Raw genomic sequence first — 18,551 nt, forward strand, 5'->3', positions numbered from 1 at the left:
CAAAACCAGACAGACATTACAAAAAAAGAAAATTACAGGCCAATATATTTGATGAATATAGTTGTAAAAATCCTCAACAAAATTTTAGCAAACTGAATCCAACGATACATAAAAAGAATCATACAAATGTCAAGTTGGATTCACTCCAGGGTCGCAAGGATGGTTCAACATACACAAATCAATCAGTGTGATACAACACTAACAAAAGAAAAGACAAAATCACTTAATCATCTCAGTAGATGTAAAAGAAGCATTTGATAAAATTCAACATCCATTCATGACAAAAACCCTCACCAAAGTGAGTATAGAGGGAACATATCGCAACAGAATAAAAGCTATTTATGACAAACTCACAGGCAACATAATACTCAACAGTTAAAACCTGAAAGCCTTCCTGCTAAAATCTGGAATGAGGCAAGTATGCCCATTCTCACCACTTCTATTCAACTTAGTACTGGAAATCCTAGTGACAGCAATCAGACAAGAAAAAGAAATCAATCGTATACAGATTGGAAGGAAAGAGGTAAAATTGTCATTATGTGCAGGTGACATGATACTGTATATAGAAAATCCTAAAGACTCCAGGCAGAAACTGTTAGAAATAATAAGTGAATTCAGCAAGGTAGCAGGATATAAGATTAATTTACAGAAATCTGTTGCATTTCTTTATACTAACAGTGAAATATTGGAAAGAGAAAGTAAAAATCTTGTTTAAAATCACTTCAAAAACAGCAAAATACCTGGAAATAAACCTAAATAAGGAGGTAAAAGACCTATGTGCTGAGAACTATGAAATGATAAAGATTTCTTAATAGGAAGAAAGGAAAAAAAGGAGAGGGAGAAAGGAGGGAAAGGGAATGAGAAAAGCCAACGCTGACTTGGCATTCTTTTTAATTTTCAGGTGAGGAAATCCAGGAGACTTGGTGTGATCAAGTGACACGTGCAGTGCAATGAGTGGGTGGGAAGGAGCTGGAATTAGACTCTCCTGTGTGCAACTTAGGGCAGGCCCTGTGCTACATGGTGCTGCTTCTTTAGCATGAGTTTCTCATATCAAGAGAGTGACCTTTTCTTAATTTTCTGCACTAGTGAAGCAGTGCTGTGTATGTGTTATGGGCCATATGTTGAAACTTGTGTATCTGTAGCTAGCCAGATGGTCCCTAACAGCATACAAAGAAGCCATTTGGAAACTTTCAGCAGGTCAGTGCATTTTGAAAGTACTGGGAGTAATGCATATTGTGATGTCATTCCTTACTTACTCTAAGTGGAGTAAATTCCTAAAGGAAGTCCTTGGTAGTATTGCGTGTGAACCATGCAGACCTTGGGATCTCATGCCCAGAGACAGAAGTTTATTTAATTGGGTCTCTCGTTCAACTTGCTTTGTCTACACTTTCTCTGGAGAAAAAAATAATTTCTTAATTTAAAACACTTTGCTTTTTAAGTTCCTGCTGGCTAAATACATTAAAAAAAAAAAAAAAAAAAAAAAAGACCTGCTTATGCAATGCAAGCAACAGAGATGTGATGTGATCATCAATAAAAATGTAAAAGCAAAATGTGTGATGTCTAATCCAAAACAGAAAGTGAGAGAGACTGATAACTTATCAGAAGTAGACTTAACAGATAACAGCTATGTCGGGCATTTGACACTTTACAAAAAGCTGAGAAGGAATTGAGACATCTTGTAACTATGACACCCTGTGCAGACACATGAAATCTTAGATTCTATTGAAGCTATATCATTTGTGCTCAGAGATTATGGAACAAAAGGAAGGTAATGGACCAGAAACACTCACAAGATTATAAAGAAAGACTAATCCACGTTTCTTCCTCTAAGAAATTCATTTATTCATCCATTCACTTGTTCAATCAAATAAATATTTATTAATATGTCAGAGGCTATCTAAACACTGGAACTCAGGGGTAAGACAGAAATGAATTCCATTCTTGTGAAGCTAAACGTTTAGCAAGGAAGCTGAATGTTACACAGATGATTATAATAAAATGTGATGTTTATTCTGATAAGGCACGTATGGGGATGTTCAGAAAGAAATGCATACTTCAATGTATTGATACAAATATTTAAACCTCAGTGGAGGAGAGAAGTGGTAATTCAAAATAGCAGATGGCAAGAACTATCTAGAATTTATCTTTGATATGTATTATATGATATTTTTGGTGCCAAATTACCTTTCTCAATTACATTTTGATTGGGCTGTTATTAAAATGTTCTTTATTCTTTAGACCCACGCAGTCTCACAGTGGGAGAGAGAGCGCAGAGCTACGAGGATGGGCAGTAGAAAGTCAGTGTAGATACAAAAATTCGTCATGTAGGAACATGAGATATACTACATACACAGAGAATTACAGGCCTAGAGAATCTCATGGTGATCTAGTACAACCCCCTCCTGGTTAGCAAGTGAGAACGTGCTAAATTAGAGCCGTGTTTTGTCTGAAGTTGTTTACGAAATGTGGTATAGAGCAGTGCCTTGCAAACTATCTTTGGTGAAGGAATGTTTTTTTTAAATCTGTGACATAGATGTGCATTAAAAAATACAGTAAAATGATCATTACAAGAAAAGTGAAAAAAAACCATACAAAATATAAGTTCAATTTTTTTCCTTGTTAATTAAGTTCAATGGATGTAAAACTGCATTTCAGTAAATGTGGTCAGAGCAACCATCACATGGAGAAAAAGATATGAGTCACAAAAACTGACTGTCGTCCACTGAAAGTGTGCAGTTACTCATTTAGGGAAAGCCTGGCATTTCCCCAGCTAAGAAATGAGTGTAGCATAACCATGACCTGTGCAGAACACTAAGTGTGCAAAGGCATGTGTGCAAGGCAGAACATAGCACATGTGATGAGCATGGTATTGGGAGGGTGTACTAGTAGTACTAGTGGGGAACAGCTCTGAGAACTACCCCTGGGGTAGCAGAAGTGCAGAGAAATTACCTGTGGTCACGACTCAGAGCCTTTAAACAACTGAATTTTCCCCCTCTGGGTTTCTGCTCTTTAATTATCTACGATTAAATTGAATCCAGAGGCTGACCCAAAGGCAAAGAAAAGTGTTTAATTTTTTGAATGATTGTATTAACTAAATTGTTCTTAAATAAAGCAAAGAAAGAGACTGAATTTTGATAGCCACAGAGTTTGAAGGTGAAAGGCTGTGATATTAGCAATGTTAATCCTAACATTAGCCACACCACTTTATTTCTGAACTTCACTCTGAATAAGAATGATCTAGGGAGCCTGTTAAACATCAAGATTCCTGGGCCCCATTTACATAAATTCTGATTCATTATGTCCTGAGTTGTGGTAGAGGGTGTTTGCCAGGTGATTCTGGTACAGCTGATCTGGGTTCCAGATGTTGAGAATTGCTGTTCCCAAAGATGCTGGAAAACAGAATCATCAGGCTAATTCTGTGTGCAGTTAGTATGAAAAGCACGATTAATGTGAAATATTTAAATCATTTGTATATGATTATAGAATCTTGCCAGAGGAATACACAGGGTTCTCACAGACTCTCTCATAAGTACCCTTTAGGACTCCACGCCAATGTTGGTACCAAAAATCCAGCAAGCTTGTGGAAGGAAATAATCCACAGGTCATCTTAGATACTTTTCAGTTATATTTAAAGACATATGGGTTTTAGGTTTAAGTGAAGACCTGGCTAATTCCTACGTTATTGAGTGATTCCTGTTATTAGCTAATTAATATTGGCACTAGCACAGGGTCGGATAAGAAACAGTGCATCATATTTCTGTCCTCATGGCCAAGCAGCTGATCAGAATGTTGTCAACAAAACAAAAAGTTGATCTTTGTCAAATATGCATTGAATATTAGCCACTGAGAATGAGATGTTGACCTCGGCCAGGGTCCACGTTTTCGCCATTGTGTGTGTGTGTGTGTGTGTGTGTGTGTGTGTGTTATGGCAGCAATACAGCTTGCATTAATTGTTTGTTACTCACCAGACATTCTGCTAATCCTCAAAACAACCTTAAAAGGCTGTTATCTCCATTTTTGGGGTAAGAGGATTGAGGTTTACGGAGCTCAAGGACATTAACTTGTAAGTAATAAATGTGAACTCTCCAGCTGATGTGTACTTTTCCTGGCATTCTCCCTTCCACAAAATGCATCTCACTGGTTACCGACTGTTTTTGTGAGCCTGGAAATATGCACCTGAACTCAGAGGGGACTTACTCTTTGTCCTCCAAATACCTCCTCTTACACTGAATACCCAAAAGCAGTTGTTCAAGGTTAACTCCCAGATCTTGGGGAAGGGAACAAAGGTTGTGACTCCTGCTTCCTAATCCTTTTCTAGGATTCCTGCATCTCAATGCTTTCTCCTGGTTATCCCTTTCTGTTGCAGCCCGCCTGTGATGGTTAATTTTATGTATCAGTTTGACTGGAGCACGGGGTGTCCATATATTCAGCTAAACATTTTTTTCTGGATGTGTTTGTAAGAGTGTTTCTGCATGAGATGAAGCTATAGATTGAGTAAAGAAGATTGTGCTCCCCAGTGTGGGTGGGCTTCATCCAATCCATCGAGAGCCTGAATAGGACAAAAAGATGGCCAGTGGGAGAATTCCCTCTCTGCCTGACCACTTGAGCTGAGACACCGGTCTTCTCCTGCGTTTGAACTGGGACCATCAGCCCTCTGGTTTTCAGGCCTTTGGACTCAGACTGAACTGCATCTCCATCTTTTCTGGGTCTCCAGCTTGCAGATGGCAGATCATGGGGCTTCTCAACTTCCATAATCATGTGAGCAATTCCTTATAATAAGTCTCTTTATATATGTATATTGTATAAAACTGTCTCTCTATATGTATAGATATTGACATAGATATCTATATATACACACATATATATCTCAATAGAATATTGGTTGATATGTATGTAAAGATGTATACATATGATGTATGTATATTAATAACCTATATATATTATATATAAAATAACATTGGTTCTGTTTCTCTGGAGAACCCTAATACACTGCCCTAATTGCTATTGCCCTCTATTGTGTGCCTTTCTATAGTCTCCTCATTAAAACTTGTCTGTGCTGTGTCCCGTTCTCTCATCCTTTGCTGTCTCTTGACAGTCAGCCAGTTAATCAAATACACTAATCCATTATTCAGAGGCAATGTCCCCTTCTTACAAGGTACATACATTCCTTGGATCAATGTCTGCACCTGAGAGAGTGTTGGTAGAAATTTCAGACAGTGTTGGCAATAGGAGCTCAAATCAGACCTTGTTCAGTTACTTACAGACCCCCCAGGGTCCCCTGCAGCTGAAAGCATGCTGTTAACCAAACCCATCTATGTCACAGGCCAGGTCTCTCTCCTGCTACGTTGGAGCTGAGAACTGAGGGAATTCCCAAGCTTTTTTTTTTTTTTTAGTTGGAGTATAATTGCTTTAGATGAATGAGGGTAATTAGGTAACAGCTGAGGTTTGTCAGGAGGATTTGGCCAGTTGCCCCCAATTCTGGTTTTGGGGAGATCTGCTCTTGTGAGACAGCTTTGATTGCAGTCAAAGCAGAGCGATTCTAGTGAGGGATGTTGCCTGTCATCCCCGTTACTCCATCAGCTTCCTCATCAGTGGCTCTGTATGGCATGTTGGGATATATTTTAGACGTGGAGATAAAATTAACACCTGAAACTATTTCTGGGTGCATAGTCAAAGATTATACTTGTTTGCTTGGCTCTTAAAAATTTAATTGTAGCCAATTAAATATTGGCTTTTAACTTATCTGCAAAAATAAAAGATTTAGTAAATTAAATCAATTAAGGGAAAATTTGGCCTGATTCCCAATCATCCATTTGGATCATGCAAAGCACAGATTTTTTGGATATAAACCATCTCTTCAATATTGTAACATGAATTGTAGTGGGGTGTGCAGTTTTACAGCAACGCTGTCTAATATAGGCTGAGGTAAAATGTTTTCATTGCCATTTCACCACAGCAAAGATATAAAAAAAAAGGGGGACTAATTAATTTATCTACCATTGGTGAGGACAGCTGAGAAAAAGACATGTTTTCTTGAAAAAAATCTTAACCAGAGTTTTAGAATGATCTCACTAGACACGTTTGAGCTTCTGAAAGAAGTTAGTTTGAATTGGGTTTCTGCATGAGCAACTAGAAGAATCCTGCCTTATAGAGAACCTCTGCTGAGAGAACACTGCAGTGGCTCTCCCAATCTAGTTCTAGGGTCTCAAAGTTCAGATTTTTGAAAGTGAACATTTTGCCTCACCAACCGCATCGTGTAATATTTTATATTTCTGTACCTACTAATTATGACATAAAATGTATATATCAAACATTGCATATGTGGACAATTGAAATTCCTGGGACTATTTGCCCAGAGTTACTGTTGCAGGTAGGTGGGGTTTTCTAGACCTGAATGATATTAAGTTGGGGCTAAATGATATCTATTTTTTAATTTTCCATAACCGTGTTTATTAATCCATTCACAAATGAAAGTAGATAACACTCAGAATGGGATTATTTCTCAGATAATTCTCATTTTCAGTACATTTTCTTTTTAACTCTGGAACATTAAAGAATTATCATGCTGGAGGAGTTCATGTTCAAGGGAGGTGGGCACCTTTGGCAAAATGGAGCATCACAACTCATCTTTAGGAGATACTGTAATAAATACCCAGAGGAGAGAAAGTGAAGTAACAACTGCTGCAACTGTGGAAACAGAGATCTTTGCATATAGGGGATTCTTATAATTTGGGAAAGAGACAAGGTAGTAGAGAAAGAGGGAGTTGCAAGAGCACTTTCAGTATAAACAGTACATGGTACGCCCAAGCTCTGGCTCTCCTAATGATCCTTTTTAATTCCTTTTTTTGGTAATCTATTTTTCCTTGACATTTCAATAATTAGAATTTTTGAAAAAACAGGATTCATTTTTGTTGAAATCAACCTGACAGTCACCTTTGAAATAATTTTTTACTCAAAGAAGTGTTAACTGAATTTTTATAAATCAGTTTCCCACAACCAATTAAAGTCTGCTCTCTTTTGGTAAGTTTCAGCAGAATCAGTAGTGTGTCCAATGAAAGCAAGAACATGTCCCTTTACCCATTTCTACTTGCAAAGAATATGCCTAGTTTTCAGTGCAGTGTACCACTGGTGTATCTGGCAGAATCTGCTTAAATTTTAAGCAGATTTCAAGATGATTTAGGATGTTCTGGCTTGCTTCCCACCAGTGAGACTCAGAGATGTGGCTAAGAGTGGTCTCATGCCCGAAAGTGTTCAAGAGAGAGGCTCACCTAAATTTGAAACTGTATGGAACCTAGGTGTCCCCAGACTTCAGGGAGCTCCCCTCTCCTTTGAGACCCCGAGTCACATATGGCAACAGAGCTTCCCCAGGTATCTGAGATTCCACAAAGAAATCATCCATGTCCTCATCCATTCTGATTCTTACTTATCCCCTCCGTCGGCTGTTTCTGTGTGAGCGTTCTCCATCCTCCTTAGGTCATTCCTTGCTTTAACAACAAGTCTCTCCTCCTGCTGCTCTTCTATTTCTGCTACACAGCAAGGGTAGGTTTGGACCTTGCTTGTGTCATAGATGAGATCGGCCTGTAACAGCAAGCAAACATAACTGAAGCTGTGTTTACAACATAGAAAATATTACAGTGGATCATGCCCTTAGAGCCCAGTGGCCATGCCTCTCTACAAGCGGGAATTTGCCTGATGGTTCTCCCCTTAGCTCCCAGCCTCACCAGCCTACCTCCCCACCGTGGGAAGGCCGTGGACAGGCCAGTCTCTGTGCATCTTGTTGACGTGTAAAGTGAAGTCACTCCTAAAGCTGGGTTTACTCTAAGATGCCATTTGTTGTAAAATGCAGTATTATTCTATACACCTCTTGACCAGTCGGGGATTTATTTACAAATGTGGAGGGGAACCGGAAAGGAAAGTGTAAGAAACCTAGGGCTGACAGGTGAGGAACTGTCACCACCTAAGTATAAAGGAATGAGGGGTGGGGGATGTTACATAAACCTGGAAGGGGAGAGAATTGTAGAGCAACCACCTGAGTCAGGTGAGCGCAAAGGCAGAGAGCAGGCTAGAGAATGCTCTGCCCATCCTCCCTCCCTCCCTCCCATCCCCGCCGGACCTCTCCATTGGTCTAACCCAACCTGAAGCCAGTGGGCATGGGAGCACGTCGACAGAGGGCAAACGTTAGCCTCACAAGGAGAAAGGAAAGTGGACCTGAACAGGCGCATGGAAGACATCTCTGCAACAGACACCAAGAAATAATAAATTCTGCCAATTAAACTATGAGACGCTGTTCCCTTATCACTTGAAATTTTTATTTTACACCTATTGAAAGAGCTCTGTTAGACATATAAAGAAAGAGATTTGTTTTTATCATGTAGTACTTTTCTGGATTTAAGGTAACTTTACATTTCAATGCTAAATGCAAGTATAATCTTTTTGAAAACATTTTGTGGTAGATATTTTTTTCCCCAAAGGTGATCACAGTAATGGCTGTGGTCCCACATGTGCTTCTAGAACCTTACTACTGCCACACTTGAATCTAGGCTACTTTGGGACTTGCTTGGAACCAATGGAAAGCATCCGATGTGGCACTTCATGACTTCTGAAGCCAGGTCTGAAAAAGATGATGCAAATTCCACCTTGTTTGCTGGAATATTTGCTCTGGAGCCCAGAGCTTCCATGGTAACAGTCTGGGTGGTCTTTGGCCGCCATGCTGCAAGGAAGCCCAAACTAGTCTAACTCAGGAGGATCACGTGGCAAAGCCCTGAGACTGGAGAAGAGAGAAGGGTGCTTTGGCAGTTTCCAGCTGCTCCTGCTCCCTCCGCTGCTGCTGTTCTGATTCCAGCCACTGTCGGACTGCAATCTCATTGAGAGATTTCTTAACCTGAAGCATCCAGACAAGCCCTTCCTGAACTCCTGGCCCACAGAAGCAGAGGTAATAAACTGATTGTCGTTGTTTTAAGCCATCAAGTCTTAAGGTGATTAGTTATGTGGCAACAGTAACCAAACATGTAGTACCAGTGATGTCTGTAATTGAAGTGATGACAATATGAATAACTATGACCAAGCTTGCACAGGCAATGACAGCTATGTCATGTCAGCCTCTTGGCCAACAGCAACTGTGAGATGCCATATATTTTAAGATGCTTCCTAGTGAGAAAAAAATATGCAATTTAGTATTGAAGAAATGTGGTAGTATTGCTGTAGAGGGAGGGACATAACGAAAAAGGGTTGGGGAACTGGTTGATAAGGTGACGTATTTTGAAAAAGCTTAATGTTTTATAGTTAAGAAGGATACATGCTCGTTTACCAAATAAAAAAATCAAATTAAAAAAAGACCATAAAATCACCAAATCTCACCATCCAGAGATACACTTCCAGATTTCTAAGTGTACCTGAACACATGTATAAATATGTGGACATATGCTTTATAAATGAATTCATCCTTCACTGCAGCCTATTTTTTTCTCTGCTCGAAAATGTGCTGATTTCATGTTTCTACCTCAAAAGATAAAAAACGACATCCTTATATTTTAATGGTAGCAGAGTGTCTCATTTACTTGACCAGTCACCTAGTGATGGACATTTTGTTGTGTTCTTTCAGTTTTGCTTTTATCATTATTAAAACAATGGGCATGTTTATGCATTTTCCCTCCTATGTTGTGACCTCTCTTTGTGGAGAATTTCTGCATGTGAGATCTTCGGGTCGAATGAGATGTGCCATTATAACTGTGATGTGGATTGATTAAAAACGCCATCCAGAAAGGTTGTATCTGTTCATACTCCTCTCAGAAGTTTTGGAAAATGCCAGTTTTCTTTCTCCTTTGCCAATGAAGGAGTTCAGAGCATGTCACCCCAAAATATACAGCATTGGCATACTGATTATTTTGCATTAAATGCACTTGAGAAACAGCAGATGCAAGATGGGCATTCAGACCCTCCTTTTTATTTCTGAAAGCAGGAGATAAAACTCTCATGTGAAAGGTGCGCTCTCTGCGCCAGGAAGAAGGAAGACATTCTTATCGCCAGAGACACAGAATTGATGCAGAAAGAAATCTGTACAAACAGACGTTGTTCAAATAATTATCTTCCTTTAGCCTCTCTACATTGTTTACTTTTCCACAATAGCTTCTTTTTTTTCAACCTAATATAAAAGCATGTGGGTTATGGCATTTCTTCGGGTCTTCATGCCTTATGAGGGCTCCTGTGTCATGTAAAACTTAATATAAATGTGTATACTTTTCTCATGTTAACCTGTCTTATGTCAGTTTAATTTTCAGGCCCAGCTGAAAAATACTAAGAGGGTGGAGGTAAAAATTTGCCTACTCTATACCAACATTTGGGTTTTGTCATTCACCTATGCCAATCCTGTGGTTTAAAAAGATTTCTTTGTGTTTCTTTGTTTTGTGTTTTAGAAAATAATGAAACCGAACATCTTTTCATACTTTTTGTCCATTTTAATTTGTTCTTTCATGGACTGATTATTCATAGTCTTTGACCATTATTTTTTATAGTTGATTTGTAAGAGCTCTTCATACTGTTGTAGTAATTCTTTGTCCATTCTGTGTGTTACTAAATAGCTTTTTCTAAGTCTTTCACACTTCTATGACTGTGTTATTTTTGTTTTTGCTGCCAGGAAGTATTTAATTTCTATGTAAATTCATTTCCTTCTATGGTTTCCGGCTTTGGTGTCAAGTTAGGAAAGACTTGTTCTACTCTATTGTTATTAAGTGTTTACTCAGAATTTTGTTTCACTTTTGACATTTATTAAAATTTTTGATCTAACCAAATTGAATTTATGACATTTAGTTTTTCCCTTAAGGTGCCAGTTGCCCCCCAAATTATTTGGGGAATAGCACATCTTCCCCCTGTGATTTGAAATGCCGCATTTATCATACACTTGATGGAGGAGGTCATGGAGAGGACATGACTACTATTGACCTGTAAGCTGGACCCGGCAATCAGAGGCTCCTCGCTCCCCTCATCCTGGGAATGCACGTACCGCCCACCCTGCCCAGCTAGAAGCCCTACAAGGACACAGCATTGAGAAAGTAATGTGTTGAGACCATCTGGACTGTATAGGTGACTGAACTCAGTTAAGGCCTCTGTATAAGCTTTTAAGATTATAGGGGGCTGGTGCAGAGAGCTACTCATCTTGCAGCAGACCATGGCAAACATGGTAAGTTTCCTTACTTGTTAAACCTGCCAGCCACCAACAGGGAGTGGCTTGCCTCCACATGTAGGGGTGGGGCGACAGTTTCAGATTTCACCCAGGAAGCTCCCAAGTTTGCAAACCAACAACACTAAACTTTCATAATACTTGAGTGTTTCTGTGATTTTTCAACCCCGCCCCTTCGCAATCTGCTCCGTCTTTTCCTATGCCAGTACCATCCATGTTGTTGCTGTTGTTGTTATTATTATTTTTGCTAAATAGAAGGTGTTACCATCTTATAGGGAAACTGTGTGTCCCCTCCCTACCACTCCTTTCATAATTGTTATGGTCTTTGCAGATGAACTTAAAAGTAATTTCTATGTTTTAAAATAATCCTGTTGTATTTTGATTGGAATTACATACAATTTGTAGTCTATTTTAAAGAGAATTGACATCTTTACAACACCAAATCTTTCTGTACAGAAGCAAGGTATTTGCTTCTTTTTGCAAGGTATTAATAAAATATTAAATTTATTTTTATTGAGGTGTAATTGATAAAGCATTATATTAGTTTCAGGTGTACAACATAATGATTCGATACTTGTATACTTTGTGAAATAATCACCACAGTTGTATGAGTTCTTTATGTATTTTGGATATTAAACCCTTATCAGATGTATAATTTGCAAATATTTTCTCCTATGCAGTAGGCTGTCTTTTTATTTTGTTGATGGCTGCCTTTGTTGTGTGGAAGCTTTGTAATCTGATGTAGTCCTAGTTGTTTATTTTTGCTTTTGTTACTCTTGCTTTTGGTGTCAGATTTAAAAATCATTGCCAAGACCTATGTATTTCAAGGAGCTAACTGCCTATGTTTTATTCAAGAAGTTTTACAGTTTCAGGTCTTATGTTCAAGCCTTTAATTCATTTTGAGTTAATTTTTGTGCATTGGCAGAGGTTTATAATTTGTATTACTGGATATTTCTATTTAGTTATTTTTCTGTTTGATTTTCTTTGTTTTTGTTACTGTAAATGTGGTAGTTTTCTCACTAGTTATCATTGGTAAACAAAAAGACTGGTTGCATTTTTGTATACTTATTTCAAAACTAGCTACCTTACTGATACTCTTAACAGTTACAGAAGTATTTCAGTTTGTTTTCCTGGTGTTGTATAAGTATAAAATTATATTAGGTGGAAATTATGATAATTTTGCACCCTCCCTTCAAGGATGTATACCTCTTATTTCATTTTCTTGATTCACTGCATTGTCTTAAATGTTCAGAATAATATTAAATAACAGTGATGATCTCAGATACCCTTACTTCTGACTTTAATGGAAACATTTCCATTGTTTATCCGCTAAACTTAATACTGGCCTTAAATTTTCAATATGTATTCATCTTATATATTCAGGCAGTATCCATTCTGTCTTCACAATTTAAAAAAAAATCAGGAGTAGATTTAGAATTAAACGTTTTTGCAGCTAAAAGAGTATATTATGTTAACTTATTTACTTATATCAAATTATCATTGCAATCTAGAATGAGTTACACTTACTCATGATCTGCTATCCTTTCAGTGTCTTATTCAATTCTATTTACTAACATTTGGTTTAGAATATGTTTTGGTTGATATTCATAAGTGAGATTGGTCAGTAGCTTTCTTTTAGTTTAGTAAGATTTGGCAATAGTGTTATGTTGTTTATATCATGCATTTGGAATATTCCCTTTTTTCTTTAAACTGTTCCAGCGCTCAGTAACAAAATTTATTTCATATAGATTTTTAAAATTTGCTCACAAAATGATTCTACCAGGTCTTTCTGATAAGTGGCTTTTAAAAGCTTTTTCATTTTTTTTTTTCCAGCTTTGGTTTCAAGTTAAGAAAGACTTGCTTCAGTCTAATTTTATTAAAAGTGTTTACTCATACTTTTGTATTGCTCTGTTAAAACTTTCTATACTTAGTTAATTTTGTGCTTGTTTTTCTTTAAATATATATTATATTATATTATATTATATTATATTATATTATATTATATTAGGGGTTAAATACTAATTAAACATTTTATGCTAACATTTTGATAAAAAATGTATTTTTCAGGCAGCACCAGTTGGACAACAATAACAAAATCCTTGGCTGAACTGGCCACACCTGAGGTAAATTTGACACAATGGCAGCTATTCCAATTTCACAGTTGGATATTATTGTATAAGAATTGCCCAAGGTATGCAGGGCTCACAAAAGCTTTTTCTCTTTTTGGAAATTAAAAAGAAAAATCATCTTTATATTCTTTTTTGGGATACGTGAATATCTGTATGCCAGATTTTCCCATTTTCCTCCTAAACCAAGAAGACAAACCAATGCTTTATGAAAGAATTTGTCTTCATGCAACAGCAAGACCTCATGGACAGTTTCATAAAGACCTGACTGACTTATGTGGGCACAACCTAGTGGCCTGATGCTTCATGGGGGTTAAGAGACATCCCAGTGTGGAGGAAAAGAAACAAGAATAAAAGAGAAGGGACAAAGAATGGCTTCCACTGAAACGGAGATCCGAACTGACCACAACCAAAACCAAACAAGTGATTGAAGGCTCAGTAATGATACCGTCACAGTTTCCTTGCCATCCTGTTGCAACTGAGGGCACAGCTTTCTAGAAAACTCACACAGTATCTAAAGTTTCTGGAAGGGTCTCCTCACTTATGATTAGATCCATCCATTTAACTTTCACCTTAGGCCGTGTGGCGAGTGCTTTCATGTGTTTGCTATTACTTACAACGACGAAAACACAATTTCTGAGGCTGAAATGGAATGTTTATGATAGGAAAAGCTTTTGGATTGATCTTTAAATGACTGAAATACGTAATTAGTGTTAAAATGCTTTTCAAAAATATATTTGGTCTAGACATTTGGTTTAGGGAAATAATTGGAAATAAGGTAAAGATTTATGTACAAATCAGTTTATCTCAACATTATTTCCATAACATTTATAAAGCTGTCATCCAAAAGTGGTGATATGAGTGAAGAAACACAGATTTAGTAATAGTAACAAATGAATATAATGCCCAAAGAGTTCAAGTTCTGTATTAGTTAGGGTCCTTTGATTATAAGCAGCAAAAAAAATAACTGTGGCTTACTTAGGCAGCAAAGGAATTTGTGGTAAGGATGTGGATAGATTATGGATATGAAGGAAAAGTTGAATATCCAGTTCTTGTAAAAGACAGTTCCCAGGCTACGGTGAGGGGCTGGTCCCTCTTGCAGGAACAAATGAATGGTTATTACAGGGCACTGTCATCAGAATGAACCAGGCCCAAATGTTTTCCGTCTTTTTGTCACTTTACTCAAGATTCAAATAATTGGGAAGAAAGGAGATTCTGAACAGCCTTACTTGGACCCTGTCTACCATTTGACCTAGAGGACACAGATACCTTGAGTAACAGTTTTATTAAGACTTCATTGAACAGGAAGTGATAACAGAGACTAGCCATGTCTGGGACACAGTAAACTACATTCCCAATTTCCTTTGCAGCTAGATGGGGGCTACCTGACTGAATTCTGGAAAATGGAATGAGCAAAAATGATGCATTCTACCTCCAGGTCTGGCCCATTAAACCTCCTACAGAGTCCTTGGTGCTCTCTCTGCTTTCTCATCTCCAGGCAGGATGTAGAAGGACCAGTGCAAGACTCAGAGACCCTGGGAGATGTCAGATCCACCATATGGAAGGAGTTGAGTTCCTATGTCACCACCTGAAGGTCACCCATGGGACACCCCGATGGACAGTAACATGAGCAAGTCCTAAACTTTAATAGTGTTAAACCACTGAGATTTGGGGTTTTTTTGTTTCAGAAGTTACGATACCCTAATTCTAAAGGATAAATGTTAGGCAGGCTAAAAACCCCCATCTGATTCACTTCAGTTTCTGTACTTACATTTTAAGAACACAGTGAAGAGGTTACATAGACCACTGCAATACTTTTTACCTCCCCTCGAATTCTCTCACACAGCTACTCCCACGTCTCCTTCCCCCAAATTCTCAGCAAATCCATCTTCCAGTCCTAGCGCCCACACACCTCTTGTTCTTCAACTTCAGCTTCACCTCTTTCCTTCTAAATCTGCATCACAAAAGCTCAAAGACTCAACAGACAAAATGGAGCTCCCCTCTGAGGGTGGGAGAGAGATAGAAACAAAACAGCTGTCAGGTAAAGGGGAAAGACTGGGGAAATTCACACATTAATAATATTGTAACATTTATGACAGTGAAAATTTGGAAACCACCTAAATGTCAAACAATAGGAATATGGTTAAATAACTTATGGCATGGTTGTTACTGGTTATATGAACAAGATAGATTTCGTCCCTATGCTCATGAAGCTTATACTCTAACAGCCATTAACAGTAAACATGTTTTGGAAATATAGTTAATAACATGTTGGGCTGCACCCCGCAGGCCCACAAGGCCTGTGCTTGCCCAGATTCAAGACTAAAGGAAGAGCTCAGAGTCAGCAACAGAGACATCAGTGGCTTAATGGAGAGGGGAGCTTACACATCAGAAGCGAGGTCCTGAAGCTACACCCCGCTGCGTGCAGCAGACTGTGGCAGAGGGCAGGACACAGCAGCAGTCTTTGCTGGGGGCGGGGCAGAGAAGGGGAGGTTACCGGTTAGAAGGAGAATTGATGTCAGGTGCGCTCATTTGTTACCCGGGAAACCAGCAGAGGGGCATGCCCCTCCTGGCAGCTTTGATGAGAACAATCACCAGCTGGGCCCTGGGGCAGGTACATGGAAAGGTCAGTCAGGTGAGTAAGATAATAGGAAAGCAGGCACTGGTCGGGCAGGGGTGTACTGAGAGCAAGAGAACAGCCGTCTGGAGTGGCTGCCCATACATAATACAAAGAGAAAAGTAATGGCACAATTTCAAGTGAAAACCTGCAGGTAAGAAGATGCATTTGCATATATAGTAGTAAAATCCCAATTGAAGAAAAACTTGTGTAAGTCCTTGTATATGTATGTATATGTGTGTATACTAAACTGTTAAAGTGATTATCTCCGAATATTGACATTATAGGCGATTATTTCCTTTTTTATACTTTTCTATATTTTCAAAATGTTAATGATTAAGTATATTTTTAATAGTAAATGAGATTTACAGTCTATTCTTTTCCCTTTCCTGATAATTTTCTGCATAGAATGTATAATTGGAAAAAAGCATCAATCAGTTCACAGTATTGGTATCACTGTGTGCTGAGTGTCTGCAGAAGTGGCTTCTTAATTTAGTACACTTTTGCCTCCAATAGCTCTGTAGACCTCAATCTATGTGTATGTATGTGTGTATGTATTTATATTATAAGTGGATTTTTACAACAAAGTGGATTATTCCCAAAGTGCAGCTTATGCATGCTTTCCTAGACTGTGTCACCATGGACTCTAATGAGATTACGCTTACCTGCACTTCAGAATACAGGTACTAGAACTTCATCAGATGGCTTTTAAGCAAACAATTTCATGTCCTTAAAATATGGAGATGTGATGATTAATAACGCTGGGCCACCTATTCAAACTTATTTAGTAAATTTGCTGTGCTTTCCTCTTATTGTGGAAATCTATAGAGATATTAAAATGCAATGTATATTGTGCTTAAAGAAAATAACTTTTGCTCAATACAATACAAAGCCATCGAATGCTAACCCCATGATATGTGCCCCTCCTTGAACTACCAGATACCATTGAGAGGAGTGAGTGAATTATCGGAGGTGATTTTAATTTAGATTACTAAAACATTTCCATAGATATAGAAGTCTGAGTTGATTAAACTTTAAACTTATCTGATTATATCACTTATTATATTATGCTTGAAGTTATAGGAAAGTACTTCAATTGATTGGATAATTATAAGTAAATAGGGAAGGATATGACTTAGAAAATTTGTTTCAATTATTTAAGTGATTGCTATATGAAGGAAATTAAGAAACTGAAGTTGTCTCGACATTGTATCGAGTTGCCAGGCAGAAGCTTTGAAGATGAATGGCTTCATGGTGCCTGGTGCCTGAGACCTAATTATCTTCTGAGACATTGTTTACTGAGTTTAAGAGATAAGAAGATAAAGATAGAAAACACGGAAATTCAACTAATAGAAAGGCTGATCTATTGAATACTATATGTCTCTAGCTTATTTCCTTAGCCGTTTTTAGAAAAGCCCCCCAGCGAAAGTGTCGTTAGGTATCCTAAACAGATCTTCCGCACTGAGAGCTGTACTTTGTTTGCAGCTGTTCTGTAGTTAGCCGTCCTGATTAATGAGCATGATTAGTGAATGGTTACACATTTAAAGCACTGACCTCCACCAGGGATATTTAATAGTGATCTCTGTTTCCAGCTTAAACTCAGTCTGGGAGTTATGTTTCTTTCCTGAAAGCTAAGAAATGAAAGCTTCCTTTATGCTGTAAAATGAATCAGAACAGGGATATGGACTAAACATTGGTAGAAGAACTAGGGAGAGAGCATCTTCTTGGGGAGAACCTATTTAAATATTTTCTGCCTATCCATGTGCTTAAGTTAACTGTATTGTAAAACTGTACATGGATCTTGTAACAAATTGGGATTAGTTATTCTCATAAAATTGTTGGCATCTCCATAAAGGCATGTCTTAAAGAACTCTTCCACCTATTGTAACAGACAGATATCTGCTCTGGATGCTCACCCACTGACTGTAGACAGAGGAGAAGACAGTTATAAAGCTCCTTCTTCAGTTCACAATCCCTGCTTCCCTAGCCAGTCTCCCATCAGTGGAACAATGCTCAGCTCCCAATGATAGGCCGATATTGAGCAATTTGTACGCTTACATTCCTAGTATCTCTTGCTGTCATCTCTTCAGGCTTCATCCTTTTTTCAGATACCAGGGGGAAGTTAAGTTTGAAATCAATTGATGCTATCAAGCATGACTATAAGTGCTTTCACAGAGATTGTGAAATAAAATTCTTTAATTATACAAGTATGTGAGATAAGATTGGCAAATTATATTTTTAGGGCAGAAGTAGACTTCCTCCCTCCTTCTTTCCTTTCTTCTTTTCTTCCTTCCTTCTCTCCTTCCATACCTTATTTTATTCTATACAGGATTTGAGAACATTTCTATTCACTCATCCTAAGCCTTCCTAAACTGCATGGCTATAAGGAGGGGAGGTGTGCCAGCTCTGTCTATTTTGGTATTTTATTTTCTCCAATATCTAGAGGAGGCAGAAGGTGACTCATGTTCCTTCAGCACCTCTGCATGCTGAAGGACTCTCTGATGAGGGTCCATGGGTCAAAGTGAGGACCAAACAGAGAAGTTCTAAGTTGAGAGCCTTACTGTGAGATCTCAGACAAGTCATTTCTATTCCTTATCTACATAGTGGAAATTATAATGTCTGGCTCAGAGTG

General features: G+C 38.2%; 1 protein-coding gene across 2 annotated transcripts in view; it reads left to right on the forward strand.

The window, feature by feature from the left end:
- Positions 1 to 5,006, forward strand: part of HTR7 (5-hydroxytryptamine receptor 7) — a 96,532-nt gene extending 91,526 nt beyond the window's left edge. For both annotated transcript variants that reach the window (XM_057735836.1, XM_057735835.1), the window contains exon 3: positions 902 to 5,006. Coding sequence is in view for 1 of the 2 variants with exons in the window: in XM_057735835.1 (XP_057591818.1) it covers positions 902 to 905 (4 nt within the window). In the remaining variant the exon portion in view is untranslated. The remainder of the gene's footprint in view (positions 1 to 901) is intronic.
- The last annotated feature ends 13,545 nt before the right edge of the window (positions 5,007 to 18,551 follow it).

This window comes from Hippopotamus amphibius, chromosome 5, assembly GCF_030028045.1.
Source record: "Hippopotamus amphibius kiboko isolate mHipAmp2 chromosome 5, mHipAmp2.hap2, whole genome shotgun sequence".
Lineage (NCBI taxonomy): Eukaryota > Metazoa > Chordata > Mammalia > Artiodactyla > Hippopotamidae > Hippopotamus > Hippopotamus amphibius.